This window comes from Aureobasidium pullulans, assembly GCF_000721785.1.
Source record: "Aureobasidium pullulans EXF-150 unplaced genomic scaffold scaffold_31, whole genome shotgun sequence".
NCBI classification, from domain to species: Eukaryota; Fungi; Ascomycota; class Dothideomycetes; order Dothideales; family Saccotheciaceae; genus Aureobasidium; species Aureobasidium pullulans.
In genome coordinates, this window is record NW_021941051.1 from 201,096 (window position 1) to 215,917 (window position 14,822).

At 50.3% G+C, this 14,822-nt stretch overlaps 6 protein-coding genes across 6 annotated transcripts; 1 reads left to right on the top strand and 5 right to left on the bottom strand.

Moving 5' to 3' along the window:
- Positions 1 to 306: 306 nt before the first annotated feature.
- M438DRAFT_349568 (FMN-linked oxidoreductase) lies at positions 307 to 1,566 on the bottom strand. The gene has a single exon (XM_029906428.1). The coding sequence runs from the start codon at positions 1,511 to 1,513 to the stop codon at positions 401 to 403; it is 1,113 nt and encodes a 370-aa protein (XP_029755837.1). The 5' UTR covers positions 1,514 to 1,566; the 3' UTR covers positions 307 to 400.
- Positions 1,567 to 3,474: 1,908 nt separating this feature from the next.
- On the bottom strand, positions 3,475 to 4,020 carry M438DRAFT_240464 (uncharacterized protein; the record flags this gene model as incomplete). Its single annotated transcript, XM_029899523.1, has 2 exons — positions 3,475 to 3,715; positions 3,791 to 4,020. Coding segments are annotated over 2 exons (471 nt in total), but the record flags the coding sequence as incomplete, so codon positions are not given.
- A 1,154-nt stretch (positions 4,021 to 5,174) lies between these two features.
- M438DRAFT_144386 (uncharacterized protein) lies at positions 5,175 to 5,728 on the bottom strand. The gene has a single exon (XM_029898924.1). The coding sequence runs from the start codon at positions 5,585 to 5,587 to the stop codon at positions 5,243 to 5,245; it is 345 nt and encodes a 114-aa protein (XP_029755839.1). The 5' UTR covers positions 5,588 to 5,728; the 3' UTR covers positions 5,175 to 5,242.
- A 2,028-nt stretch (positions 5,729 to 7,756) lies between these two features.
- M438DRAFT_283425 (STE-domain-containing protein) lies at positions 7,757 to 10,065 on the top strand (the record flags this gene model as incomplete). Its single annotated transcript, XM_029901385.1, has 4 exons — positions 7,757 to 7,895; positions 7,976 to 8,075; positions 8,133 to 9,629; positions 9,681 to 10,065. The coding sequence occupies 4 exons, from the start codon at positions 7,757 to 7,759 to the stop codon at positions 10,063 to 10,065; spliced, it is 2,121 nt and encodes a 706-aa protein (XP_029755840.1).
- Positions 10,066 to 12,316: 2,251 nt separating this feature from the next.
- M438DRAFT_283303 (NAD(P)-binding protein) lies at positions 12,317 to 13,301 on the bottom strand (the record flags this gene model as incomplete). The annotated part of the gene is made up of 3 exons (XM_029901376.1): positions 12,317 to 12,700; positions 12,757 to 12,947; positions 13,064 to 13,301. The coding sequence occupies 3 exons, from the start codon at positions 13,299 to 13,301 to the stop codon at positions 12,317 to 12,319; spliced, it is 813 nt and encodes a 270-aa protein (XP_029755841.1).
- Positions 13,302 to 13,851: 550 nt separating this feature from the next.
- Positions 13,852 to 14,165, bottom strand: M438DRAFT_144491 (uncharacterized protein). The gene has a single exon (XM_029898926.1). The coding sequence runs from the start codon at positions 14,127 to 14,129 to the stop codon at positions 13,962 to 13,964; it is 168 nt and encodes a 55-aa protein (XP_029755842.1). The 5' UTR covers positions 14,130 to 14,165; the 3' UTR covers positions 13,852 to 13,961.
- Between the last annotated feature and the right edge of the window lie 657 nt (positions 14,166 to 14,822).

Here is a 14,822-nt window from a genome sequence, read left to right on the forward strand (position 1 = left end):
TTGAACAATTGAAATCTGAGTTCTAGTCTTGCTCTTCGACATGTCATTGCGATATAGCTCTCTGCTAGCACAGCGATGAAGACCTCTACGTGCATAACGCGCCATTCCCTTGGCCGCAGCGCATTAACAATCTCTTATCCCTAACGGCAACGACCATCGGTGTCGCAGCTATTGAAGGAAGGTACGGCGATTATTCATACAGGTCGGGATGCAAGCGGAAAGTCGCGTCAGGATTATCCATAGATCGTTCCTTGGCCTATCTTCGTCGATCCGCTGGTATTCAATCAATACCTATCACTGCAATCAGAACCTGGAGATAAGCACAGCACAGCACACCGCGGCACGATCTCAATACTCTTAGGATGTGTTCGTTCAGACAACCACCTATCTAAACACTACCTCAAGCTCGAACGTCCACCTCCTTACTCTGCTCGAAGAAAGGATAATCCAGATACCCCTCCTTCTGCATGGGAGTATAAAAAGTACTCCTATCATACCCATTCAACTCTACACCCTTCTTGATCCTCAAAGGTAGATCTGGATTCGAGATGAAATGACGTCCAAACACCACAGCAGCATCAACATCCTTATACTCAACATTGACCGCATGTTTAGCTGATTCAGGAGTAAAGCCACCAGCAACAAGTACGGGAGACGTTCGGCCCCAGATATCGATGAAGGGTTCAATGCCTTCTTGTTTCTCGCAGTCGACGTTGTTGATGACGCGAGATTCGATTATGTGAAGGTAGGAGAGTTTGAGATCTTTTAGACCACGGACGAGGTGGGAGAATTGGGAGATGGGGTCCGCCATCTTCATGCCTTGGAATGTGCTGAAGGGGCTGATGCGGAAACCGACATTCTCGGCGCCAATAGCATCGACGCAGGCTGAGGTGACTTCGAGGGCGAAGCGGGAGCGGTTCTCTACACTGCCGCCATAGGAGTCGGTGCGGCGGTTGCAGGTGTCTTGGGTGAATTGATCGATGAGATAGCCGTTTGCGCCATGCAGCCCAATACCGTCGAAGCCTGCAGCCATGGCGTTCTCGGATGCCTGGGCGAAGGTGGATACTGCTCTCTTGATTTCCTCTTCCGTCAAAGCATGGGGAAGAGAATCCGGTCCTTCGGTGAATGGTGTTTCGCTCGAGCTGATCAGAGGAAAGTTTCCTTCCTCCTTCAAGATTCCAGTATCTGCGACTCTGCCAACAGAGACCAATTGCGCATATATGAAACCTCCCTTAGCATGAACAGCATCTGTGATCTCCTTCCAGCGGTTGATCTGAGGCTCGGTGTAGATTCCAGGTGCATGTCTGAAGCCACCGTGTTCCGGTGAGATAAGTACTGCTTCTGCGATGATAAGACCACCCGGCGAAGCTCTCTGAGAGTAGTACTCTACTGCCATAGGCAATTGAACATGTTCCTTGTCGGCGCGGAGTCTGGTCAATGGAGCCATGACCACACGGTGCTGGAGCTGAACCGTGCCCAGCTTAAGCGGCTCAAACAGTTTCGTTGCAGACATTTTTTCTTTGAGTTTGTGTAACAGTTAGGATATGGAGGACGAGAAGAGATCAAATCTGAAAGACGGATGGAAGTAATGCGGCGGGCCTCAATCGGCTTATCAATCTCACGAGCAGTCTCGGTCCTTGGAATCGCCTGACTCGTGAAGGTGGGGGATTAATAATTTCACTATCAGTGAGGCCGGGGTGAGTGCGTCTTGGTGCTCGACATCCTGTTGGGGTCCGACTTTGGAGAATTGGAGATTGGAGATCTTTGCTGACGCGAACAAGTTTGCAGCGAATCTGCTTTTGACATTGAGATTAGAGTCGAAGACAAATGGTCAGTTTACTCGTGCGTCTTGTATTTTCCATTGATGAAATCCGGATGGACTCTATGAGTGCAAGCATAGTACAGGTAGGCAAAATATCATGGAAGGACCAAGGGCACGTGGTGTCTTTTCCCAGGGCCCATTGTCAGACACGGAGAAAGAGCATACAGGAATTCGAGCGGGATGCCTCTTAGATCAGAATCTTGCCACTCGGTATAGGCTGTTGTGGTCATGAGTTCAGAGGTGTGGTGCGAACTGTTGATCTCTCAGCGTGTGATCAAAATACTCCAAGATGGTCATTACTCTATCTCTCATTCAATATCTTTTTGCTCTGCGGACTACAAGAAGGAAGATGAAAAGACCATTCGACACACAAGTTCTTCTTATCACCGTTTCCCACTTCTGGCTCTTCAAGTTCAATGTCCAGGTTGGTGTCGTTTTGTTGTGAAAGAAAGATCTCATGAACAACCCCTTTGAGCTCGACACAATTATACACGAACGCTTCGATCCTCGGACCATACAGACTTCGTCGACTCGACCTTTCATTTAACATCGACTCGATTCTACCCTTCTCACACTCTGATTTGACTCTTTCCTTACGTTGACTCGACTCTTCTCTCACATCGATTCGACTCTTCTCTCACATTGATTCGACTCTTTCTCCCACCATTAACACATCCGCTTATCTTCTCCTTCCTCTTCCTCCACATCATATTCGAAGACATCATTCGTTCCTCACCCATCCCAACAACAACACCATTCACTCCATAACCACAACCACACCAACCACATCAATCTTTCCAGACAGATTGCACCCGTCTCGAAGCTTACTCCTCCACATCTCAATCTCACACCAAAACACCACTCGGCAAAAAAAAAAAAAATGGTTCGCTGGGACGCCGACAAGAACGCCTACATCACCGGCGCCGTTCTCGCCGAGCTCAAAATGACAATCTCCAATGAAGTCGTCCAGGCTGTTCTGGATGCATGGCGTAAGTTGATTTTTCCCTGTTATTTTTGTTTTGATTTTCGTTGTGATCTTTTGCTTGCTTGATTTTCTGCATTGTTTTTTGGTGTTTGGTTTGAGATGGGATAGCAAGAAACCAGAGAGCACAGAGGGACAACGAGAAAGCAGGACGATAAAAAGGGTAGTATAACTGCCGAGATGCCTTCAAAGCAGCCGAGAAGGCCGACGGATTTAACAAGAAAAGAAGAAAAGAAGAAAAGAAGAAAAGAAGAAAAGAAGAAAAAAAGAAAAGAAGGATAAACAATGCTCATCCCTGTCCAAATACCAAAAGACTCCGATCAAGCCAGAAGCCCATAACCTTGGCTTGCATACCGAATTCATTCATCTCATCGCATTCTCCCGTGTCTTACTCAATAGACAAACTATTGATCTGAGCCCAATCGTCACCAAGACAATCCGCATTCTCCAACACTCTACCCCCCTCCTCTTTCGTCCTTCCATCCAGAACGAGATTGATGGCACACCTGGCCACCAGTGTATCCGAAATACTAGTACTACTCCCCATACTCAAAAGATTATAAACACTCTGTCCTCCAGGCAACACCTTACCCAACCTCATAGCATACGCCTCAAAACTCCCCGGCGTCCTCGAATCCGCGAGCTCGAAAAGCCCCTTTTCCGCCGCACCTTTTGTTTTCCTGCTGTCGGCTGCGTACCAGAGGGATGCGAAGGGGTTTTGCTCGGCGCCGGTGCAAGACATGTAGATGAAGCGGAAAGCGATGCCGCGTTTGTTCTTGGATTGGGCGATGGCGGAGGAGGAAGGGGAGAGGATTGCGGAAAAGGTTTCGGCTGCCGAGTGGGGCATGGCGATGTTGACGCGTTGGGATTCTTGGAGGGAGGGGAATTTGTTGGTCCAGCCGCCTACGCACCTGTGATTGACACTTCTGTTAGCACTGTCATCCACTAGCCCAGTATCTTTGGGAGTGATGGGGGAAGTGACTGACCAGATACAACCCTGCACGCCTTCATGCTCAAATAACCTGATCAATCGATCCTCATCCCATTTCTCAAAATCGTCGTGGATGATCTGAGTGACTTTGGGGTTGTCTGCGAGCTTGGGGTCCAAAGGTTTGCGCACGACGGCGTAGATGTGAGTGATGAATTGGTGCTTGATAGCCGAGCGGATTACTTCGGAGCCCACGAGGCCTGTGCCGCCTGTCACGATGATTTTCATGCTTGTTGGATGTTGCTGTGGTGAGAAGAGTCGTTACTAGTCGTCTAAGAGATCAGAAGTGTATACGGCTGGGTAAGATGGTGGAAGTTGTTTTGGTGGTTTGGGAGTTGGAGACTGCGAAGCGTGAAGCTTCAAGGAGAGATGCCTTGGATGCGTCGTCACTGATGCGGGGTGTTGGCTTGATGTGGTCCGAGCTTCTGCGACTCGTAAACCGGGTCACCCTGTGCGTTGTGATAAGGCACTTTCTACCTAAGCCCTTTGGTATATCCGAGGTCTTGAGCTTCCATTGGTATTTTCGAGAGCTTTGTAAGGCTCATATAGTTGTTACATGATGATTTCATGAGCAAATATCCCGCCTATCTGTCTTCATGGCCTCGAAGCCAGACACTTCGCTTTTGTATACCACCATGTTGCGCAGAGTGCTTGATTGCTGGTGGAAACATCTCGCATTTGCTTCCACCAAGTCATATAGTTAAAGAAGCCTAGTCACTCATTGATATACTTGCGTCGTCTAAACAGCGTGTTGCTGCAACATTCGGATGTGAAAGCAAGCATTCTTTCGTGGATATTTAGAGAGCTTGGCTTTTCCTTCTCCGCTCTCCCTCCACTCCCGCGCCGTTCACCGCATGCCCGTTGACAATGCGGTGATGCGCTCGACAAGTCCATGACACCATCGCGATAACTCATCCTAGACCGCTGTTCCTCCAGAACATCAATCTCAGAGGGCACCTGCAACCGGCTCCTTCTGATCACGATTCTCACAGCCAACTGCCGACATGGTCTGACGGGCGCAGGGTGCTTTGCGGTCTACGGAAACACTTCTCCATCAATCAATCTCGCGCACACCGTACAGTGCAACGACTCGTCAGCAAGGTAGACCATGTGGATGTTCTCGTGCACTTTTAATCAGTGCAGCAGGTCTCGAGCAGAAGAAACAAGACACCGACAGATCCATGCACTCCTCGATCCTCAAACGCACACCATCTCTGTCGCAAGAGTAATGCGCAACAGGGATGTCTCTGCCGATATCCACCACATGTCGTCCATCCGCCCCAGCCTTACAAGATCAATCTACTGTGGCATGTGATGTGAGAGCAAACGTGCAGCTTGTCGCAAGCAAATACGCCATAACACATCCTCAGGCCAAGCACCTTTCTTCTCGAAACCCGTCCGTACTCGACCGACCCGGCCCGGACAGATACGGAGACATATGCCCGGCCCGTCAACGACAACGACGAAACACTTGGGAAAAAGAGATGGAGCTGCTCGTTTCAGCGATACACATGAGACGAACCGCAGGTCCATGAGTGCTCTTAATCTCAATGCAAGATCTCAACCTTGAATATGTGCTTGTCGCATGTGCGCAAAACATGACATTTCGACGCTCCGGCTGCAGAGGAGATCGTTGGAAGGAGTTGTTGTCCGAAGGTCTATCTGAAGGGTCAAAGGGTCCCTGGACATTTTTGCTGCATAGAGGCCACTCAGCTGTCATGAGTTTCAGGCTCGGCTGTGTTTTTGCAAAGGAGAATGCATACCTGGCCAGGCTTACGGAGCAACAGCGACTCATGTGAATTGAGTTTTGGTCCAATATGATTGCTAGAGAGATATATTGGTCAAGGAAATAGAGATCGTAATCCCGGAAGCGAGTGCATCCCTTTTTCTGTGCATGAAATGTACAATCACTGATTCGATCACAGCTTACCGACTGTTCACGTGAGGTAGCAATTTTACTATTCAAAGACCTGTTGTCGTCATCAAGGGACAGGGACGGCGTTTAGCCAACCAGCCAGATACGAGCATCGAATAGGCGAGCGCAGGAGAACAAAGGTAGACAAGTGGTGCCCAAGAGGATGTGGCCGCGATTGGGGCATGCAGTCAGCGACGAACTGCCACCTGGGGTGATCGACATGTTTCCAATTAATCTCAAACAGGGCCAGCTGAACGCCCACTTCTTCGATGGCTTGAAATTACGCGCTCCAAGCGTGATGGACCCGGATCGACTTGCGCAAACCTCGCGCACTTTTGACTTCTGAAAGGTTCCATTCAGCAATCCCTGTCCATTCGGAGAAAAAAGCGTCGAAGGAAGGGTGTGTGCAGGGCTTGACAAATAGGCAAGATTGTGGTACAGACGGCAGTCAAAAAAACAGAGTGTGGTCGTGTAACACGTCTTGATGAATCAAAGACAAGCATCAAACCCAATCACTTTCTTCTCCAGACTCCACAACAGTCTAGCCCGAGGGCACTTTGTGGGATTGGAATAACGATGGTGCTCTATGGCGAGGTACACCGTACAGATGTGCTGCGCCACGATGTAGGTTATGAATGGGTCACTCGCTCATGACTCTTGGGCGCTTAAGAAAGCTCCGAGATGAGGACATTTACCAGCCAGTCGCTGCACGCACGCTGCATGGTGGATCTTTTGACGGCTCTGTGATGATCAATGATGGAAAAACTGCACAAGCGCTTGGACAGCTCGTACGTGTCTTGCTCGCGGGCACGCCGGCTCGGGAAGCGGAAGAGAAGCAGAGCAGAAGAAGCAAAAAAGGAGCGGTGACGGCAGCCGGGAAATGAGATAGCTGTTAGCTGAAGAGGCTAAGTGCAGGAAAAGAGAGAAATTCCATTGCCAGAAATTGTCAAAGTGATGGCGGCATGACGAGAGTGGATTGTGATAGTGCGCTGAGGTGTGGTAGCAGATGTTATTCTTGGAGACAGCGAGGCTGGCATCTGGAGTGGAGAGTTCGACGAGGTTGCAAACAAGAAGTTCGAAGCAAAGTGCAGTTCACCGTTTCGGTCGGCGCGTGTTTCAAGTGTAGAGCGTTGTGTGGATCAGCCGCCAGCAGCCTTTCCGCCGTGTTCATGCAGGTACCAACGCAGGTGCTACGATGTCGAGAGTACTCGGAAGGCAGGCGAGAATTTGCATGACCATGGGAGCAGCAATGGTATCTCTACACGATTGACCTGACTGAGAAAGACGCAAAAGAGGTGGTTGGCAATTAGCCGGCCATGCTCGACGAGACAGTAAATTATCGAATAAACGGCCGAGATTGATGTGGCTTTAGTGGTGAACAAAAGCGGTAGGCCCTCGAGTAAGCGTGCGCCCGCCCGCCTGGACATGTAGCTTTCTTGAGGGAATGACTATTTCTGGGAACGCGTCGTCGCTATAGATGACGGATTGGGAGAGGAGGAAGACACTTCGGCCTGGCCGCGGACCATCTCCCGATGGGGACAGCAGACAAGATGAGCTTGATAAGAAAGAGACAAGTTCTCGTGGAAGGGCATCAGTGCTCGATGCGAAGGTTCTGGGCTAGAGGGCGCTGGAGCGTTGGACTAGAGAGTCTCAAACAGGGCACGGCCGGGCTTGGCGGGTTTCGAGTCTTTCTGCACTTGTTTCATCGAGCCTCATCAACCTCTTCCCTCCCGCAGCCCTCAGCCCTCTGTCATTCTCAAACACTCGCATCCCATATTCCTCTCTCTCTGCGACACGTCGTCGCGCTTCTCTCTCCTCACTGCCAACCCCTTCTTTCTTGTATCACAGTACAACGCTATACAACGTTATCGCAGGCAGGCCCTCGATACTGTCCGTCGTCGACGATCAAGCATCCCTACCTATCCATACTCTCCCACACTCGCTTCCCCCCCCCTCTAGCAGCTGAGCCTGTTGCACTTGATTGCGGCAGTTTTGATTGGCACATCACCCTTATTATAATAGCCTTTTTCGCGCGAGATTTACATTGCAATGTACTCGACACAGCACGCTGTCATGGCCGGCCCGCCTCAGGGTCGTTCGGTAGCACCAGAGACGTTTCTCCTGGACCACGATGCTCAACAGAGCTTGCCTGCAGACTCGGTCGTCGCGTTGCAGCAAGTCGACAACCGTATGTCGCCGTCGCCTCTCTCCTCCTCGTCTTGTCCATCTCTTCAATGGAGGCTTTGGCTCTTACTGACACGGATCCAGTCAAGTACTTTTTGATCTCAGCTCCCGTCGACTGGTCCCCGGATCAGTACATCCGCCGCTTCTTGCTACCCACTGGCGAATACGTGTCTTGTGTGTTATGGTACGTGATTGTTCGCTGACAGACCGGCTTCGACATGATTGCTCATTGATTCTACAGGAGCAACCTCTTCCACATCTCAGGTACAGACATTGTACGATGCCTGTCGTTCCGCTTCCAGGCATTCGGTCGCCCGGTCAAGAACTCGAAGAAGTTTGAAGAGGGCATCTTCTCGGACCTGCGAAACCTCAAGTCTGGCACTGACGCTTCGCTGGAAGAGCCGAAAAGCCCCTTCCTCGACTTCCTGTACAAGAACAACTGCATCCGCACTCAGAAGAAGCAGAAGGTCTTCTACTGGTACAGCGTACCTCATGACCGCTTATTCCTCGACGCCCTGGAACGCGACCTGAAGCGCGAAAAGATGGGCCAAGAAGCTACCACGGTAGCTGTCAGCGAACCCGCACTCTCGTTTGAGTTTGACTCGAGCCAGTCTCTGTTTGAGCAGCTTACCAAGGCTCAACAGACCAACAGCTCCACCTTCGCCGCGAACGCCGCAGCCACGAGCTCAGGACCAATGGCAGCAAACACGATGGCGGCAGCAGCCGGAACACCTCAGCCTATGGGCCCTCCCGCAACAACGGCCGAGTCGATGGGACCACCTCCGGGGGCTATGATGCAGCCAACAAGTATGCCCCTAGCGATGCCGCAAGAGGAAATGTTGACGCATATGCCAACCTACCAGCAGATGGCCATGCAGGCGCCCTTGCCAGCACAGGTCCACAAGACACGTGAGCAGAGCTGCGGCCCCATCATGCATTACGAACGTGCCATGAACGCCGCCGCCCGCCACAGCAGCATGCCCGCATACATGGAATACTCGCCCGCTCCATCATTCGTCTCGTCGCATTTCGAAGACTACAGCCAGCGCGGTCTGAGCTACGAGCCCATCACTCCTCCCCAGCACCAGATGCACCAGCAGCCCCACCACGAGCCCGCCTACATTGCCAACGAAGAGACGGGATTGTACGCTGCCATGCCCGACCCGGGAATGTCACAATACTACAACCCCCTGATGCCTGTCGCACAGCCCATGGCTGCTCCTCAGTACCCCTCGATGATGCGTCCTCTTCACCATTTCCCCTCAGCGCTTGAAGGCTCACCCACCTATAAGCAGCGCAGACGCCGCTCTTCGCTAACCCAGCAACCGCCCAGTTCTACTCCTCAGAGCGTCACTTCTCACGCCGTCCACCGTCCTAGTGACTTGCGCCATTCTTCCGTCCCTGTCCACGATGTCGACCCCGTCTACCACGACTCGCCGAGAGGAGCCACTCCCAACCGCCAGCAGAAGGACTACTCACGTCATGCTACCCCTGTTGACGACATGCCGCCTTCCTCGATGCCCATGGGTCAGGACGAGTACGCACAAGCATACCCCGGTGATCAGTACCGTCCCGTCAACTACGCCCAGGCCGCTGTCATGCGCACACCTAACGGTGTCTTCCGCCGTGCTCGCAGCGCTACTGTCCAAGACATGAACAGCCCCTACCCTTCAAAATCTCACTCGTGCCCCATCCCCATGTGTGGCCGACTTTTCAAGAGGTTAGAGCACTTGAAGCGGTGAGTCTAGCTTACTGGTCCGTTGAAAGTCTTTGTACTAATTCCGTCCAGACACGTTCGTACTCACACTTCCGAACGCCCTTACGTCTGCCCTCTTTGCAACAAGGCCTTCTCTCGCTCCGACAATCTCGCCCAGCACCGTCGTACCCATGACGCGAATCCTGATGGTACATCTTTCTCCGAAGAAGACCTCGAAGAGCCCGAAGAAGGCATTGACCTTTCCGAAGGCGATGTCAACGACTCGTACATTCCTATGCCTGGCATGCCCTCTGACATGCACGGCGACATGGGCCCTCCTCCATCGCACATGCACATGAGCCAGATGTCGCGCGACCACATGGACCCTCACCACATGGAGCCTCATCACATGGAACCCCACCACATGCAACATTCCATGCCTCAAGGCATTGTTTCCACCGGCGCCGAATACCAATGAAGAGAAAGAATACAAATCCAGAACGACACGCACATTTTTCACGCGTCTCTTTTGTAACGGGGGTTTCTTCTTTTTCTTTGTTCCACCTTTCATCTGGGCATACAAGGACAGCTTTTTGGACGGTGTTTGACCGCTGTCGGCGCATATCATCATGCCTCAGCAAAAGGAGCTGGAGGTGTTTTCCATCATATTTCCGTTTTACATGTTTGTGTGTTGCATCTTGCCTTGTTTTTTTTCGCGTTTTCAACCAGAGCGCGCAGTGCTTTTGCTTTTTGTTTTTCGAGCTACAGAAGAAGATGGAAGATATAGGATGGAGAGCTGGGAAGCCGAGGATGGCAAAAAAAGAGAGAGACGGAGAAGAGAGACGCCACATTGTACAAGACCACTATTTCCCTAATATACAGAGAGGAAAAGGGAAACAGCGAAGAGAGATTACAGAGTCCATGGCTGCTGCGCGGTTTCATGTTGACTTTCGACTTTTTGCTCTTGCCGATTTTCTCAATCTCATTTGACTTGACGCTTTTGTTTCAACTTGAATTCATCTTTGTGCTTTGTGTCTACTCTTTCAGAATCTGGAGGAAGAAAGCGTGGGTTTGCTCCAACACGCGGCAAGCGCGATGCGTCTTGGTGACCCTGATGAGTCGAATTCACATTGCCAAACATGCCACCGTCCGACTGTCCTTTTATTCCCAGCAACGCGGCTCCGACGGCGTCTAGTCAATCAATCACGTCGAGATCAAAATAAATACACTTCTCGACAGATCCAGCAACTTTTGACAATGCTCTGGCATACACGGCTCTTTTGTTACACAGACTTAATTGTGTCTAACCCACTGACCGAGTTAGTTGGGTATTCCCGACGTGCCTGGGTATCTTGAAAAGCGGATTAATTTGCTTTCCCCAGCCAATTTCTCGGAGACCCGACTGGACATGCTAATAGGTTTGAGGTATCTTGAGCTAAAGATGTTGGTATTGACGGCATTATAGGGCTGTTGCTTGCTATAGACGGATATCGAGGTTGATATCGGTGTACGCTTAGTGTGAAGGCCACGCTTGCTAGGCACAGATCATGCGAATGTGTGACAATTGCGCAGGCTCATACAAACACCTTCGAATGGGTATTCCACGGTCAGAGTGCTCTGAGAATGAATTGTAGGCTGGTGTGATATGTGAATCCTTTGAACAATATCATCGGATGCTTGGCCCCCAATACCCGATAACGGCAGCCAAAACATCCTCATACCACAATCCTGATCCCGAATTCTCCATTTCCTTCTTCAAAGTTGCTCAGACACTCATGATGGAGACTTTCGAGATACTCCAAAAAGCGAATCTTGGCCGTCGTGACCACCGGCGGCTTCACTCACGCAGGTAACCCAAGCCCAGTATCCTCCACAACCATGACACAAAACACATAGGTAACAGCAAAATCGCAGCCACTAGCTTATGCAGAGTGCTCGTAACCCGGAAGTATGAGATTTTCTTTGCAATTCTTGCTGGTCAAGATCACTAAATCAAACCACCCGTCAAATCCCTCCTTGGACAACCAGAACCCGGATATCGATTATCACAGCATACTCGCTTCAAAGTGCAGTTCTCTACCACTCACCACTCACACGACTCCCTTTTCCTCATCCATTTAAGTGGCAGCTCAGAAAACGAAACTACCTACTACGGCACCCCTACCCTAAGCATTACCCCTTTCTTAACCTACGTGTCTAGTTCCGCCCGCCTGGTGACCGCCGGCGTGGGTCTGAGTCTCACAAAACACTCCTTCAGCGCCGTAGAAATCTGTCAAGAGATTGCGATAATCGTGACTGATAAGGATGGAGGGTTTAGTAGGGATGTGAAGAGGTCAAAAGGGATTGCGAGAATAGCGGCGAAGAAGAAGGAAGTAGCTGTGGTTCTGATTAAGCAGATGATTGTTGACAAGGAAGGGAGATGAGAGGGTGGAAAGCAAATTTATGCGCCGTTTTTGGAGACGGCGAATTTGAGGATGAGTGCATGGAGAGCTAGGAATTGGGATTCGTGGGTCTACAGTGGCATTGGTGTTTTAGGTATCGGGTCCATTGGCAGAGTGGCTTTTACTGGGTGTATGATGTGGTTTAGGGGACTGCGTTTATTGAAGTAGTAAGGGATTGTGCTTGATGCAATACTGATGGACGAATCTGATAATCTCCCGAGGACCTCTAGTGTCTTTAACTCACTCGAAGACATTTTCAACTTGCGGCTTACATCTACCTCGATGTCTCTAGCTTATCGAAGCCCGTTCTAGAAGTAAAGACCCATATTCTGCTTCCACAGTGCCTGGTAAACCGTACTCCGCATCCACCATATCCTCCAAAGTACGTACCGGCAGAATAGCCGCCGTGTTGCCCTCAAATCTAGTATAACCATTTCCTCTGACGAAAGTCGCCAATGCCTCTCCTTGATTTTCCTTCTCAGCAAGCTCTAGGAAAAACTCCGCATGTGCTGGCCCTGACATACCGTGCATTGCCTTTCCCGCCGGCGTGCGCTCGTCCACGTAATAGAAGCGGTAACCAGCGGAAATGGAACGTGGTGTAGCTACCAGACTCTGGATCATATACCAAGTGCTAGACTTAGTAAGACCGAGCAAGAGAGCCATAGGCACAATCTAAACAATTAATCATTAGCAACTCTGCATTTCCGAAAGGAAATGGATAAACTCACTGCTGTGTTGCTCGTATTACCGGTATAGATAAAGGTCTTTTTCGCATCACTGGGGAGTTTGTCGAAGCTTTTTACCGCGGCTTGAGCTGCTGCGTAGGCGCTCACGGTGTTGATTGCGAGATCTTTCTGGACACCTTCGATGGGTGTTGAGAGTGGGTTGCTAGGATCGGTGCCGATGGACCATGAGTAAGCTATCATCAGACTTAGCCATGTCAAATACCACACATGGAAAAGCATACAGAGGGTGTCATTCATAACATCTTCCCATGTGTCTGGGCGACCTATAACAGACCAGGGCACTACTTACGATTATATACTACGACGTTCGGTACGCCTAGTTCTCGCTCGACAGTCTCGAAGATGCTGTTGATTGTAGTTGGATCGCTAAAGTCGGCAGTCATGACAAGGTCTGAGTGTTCTGAGACCTCTTTCCTGATCGTACGTGCGACTGATGCAACTTTGTATCCCTTGCTCTTGAACAGTTTAACGGATGAAGCCCCAATGTTGCCTCCTGCACCGAGGAAGAGAATGGTGTTTTGAGCCATGATAATAATGGTAGTTTGCAAGTAGTGAGATTCCAGGCACGATGATGAGAGACCGGTTTGAGCAGATAGCGAAGAGTGAGAAGAAAGTCAGACCGAGAGTGGTGCTGGAGCGATGGAAGATATATGCAGGTTTCTCCAGATATTGGGGCCTGCGAACATGGCGCCCTTTTCCTGATGACAAATGTTATATAACTCTCGGGAAGATATTTGTGCTCAACCATGATTGAAGAGCGTGAAAGGCCCATACTATAGATCATGACGTTACATGTTGAGTCAACTTGCGTGTGTGGTGTGCAAGTATGATCAAATGTTCGGGAGCAAATTGCATCCGGCGCCGGCTATTTTCCATCCGGTTTCGAATCTAAACCTTTTCACCTCGCTGCCATTCGTGGACTTAGGAAAGAGCGACAACATAACCTCTAGCATGGCTTGTAATCTAGCACGCGCTCTCCTTAGCCCAGACCTATCGCTTTCGCAGATCTGGCAAGCTCGTTCATCAGTCGCGCAAAGCTTTCCGTAAGAGGAGGGCATATCCGATGACTGTCCGTTGTGTCATCTGTTAGCATTCGTGCCGTGGTCTGCATGATACTGCTGGCTTTGCGTAACGGTACATTCTGGGCTTCCGTAAAGTCATCCTGGCTTGCCTCCAGACTGGCTAAATCAAGTAAGCAAGGTTGTCATTTGCCCAGACCAATGAATCGTCGTGTTGTGCTGTCGGGCTAGGAGTGTTGAATGTCGATTTCGGCCTCGCGCGCGGGCTGGCGTACCGACCATCGAAATTGGAATAAAGACACAATCATTGAATCTCAAGAGAGGTCTTTCGACCATCAGTTCGACGTGCCATTGGAAAGTTTTGATCAAGAATTGGTTGCGTTACATGCGTTGAAAGAAAAGAGATCGAAACGTTGAGGTGGCTTCGGCTGTCCGGAGACTTGTTGGCCGCATGATCAGTAGAAGAAAGAAGAAAGAAGAAAGAGTAACTATATTTACTATAGATAGAGAGGTAAAGATCTAACTAGGTTTTCTATAAATCTTCCCAATTTGACGACTACCATTCGCAAGTAGCGACAGGGTAGTGATTGATAGTCTGCCAGTCTTGCTTCTTCGCAAGATCTGGGCACCTGATTCCTGAGTTTCTGTCACCACTGGGCTTGCAGCTGTGTGCAACATTGCCACACCAAAGCGCGCCTGGATTCCCTTTTCCATCGTTCTTGTATGCACACAGGCCATCTTGAGTTTGGATGGGATAAGTGCCAGCGGGATAGTCGACTGGGAAGTTCGGACTGTTGCCGCCTGGGATGTTCGCGACTCCAAACGGAGGTGGATCATCGACACATGCTGATGCCGTTCCTTGTGAGACCGAGTAAAAGAGCCAGTTCGCTTCTGTCTTGAACGGGATATCAGGTTCTTGCCAATTCTGTTTGTATTCCCTGATGATGTTCACAGCTTTTGTGGGCTTGTTGCTGTCGTCATTGTCGTTGTCACTTCATACGATCAGCGAAGAAGGGATAGATGACTAGG

Excerpts from the sequence above, each read along its gene's own strand:
- M438DRAFT_349568 (XM_029906428.1), bottom strand. The coding sequence starts at position 1,513 with ATGTCTGCAACGAAACTGTTTGAGCCGCTTAAGCTGGGCACGGTTCAG.
- M438DRAFT_144386 (XM_029898924.1), bottom strand. The coding sequence starts at position 5,587 with ATGAGTCGCTGTTGCTCCGTAAGCCTGGCCAGGTATGCATTCTCCTTT.
- M438DRAFT_144491 (XM_029898926.1), bottom strand. The coding sequence starts at position 14,129 with ATGGTCGAAAGACCTCTCTTGAGATTCAATGATTGTGTCTTTATTCCA.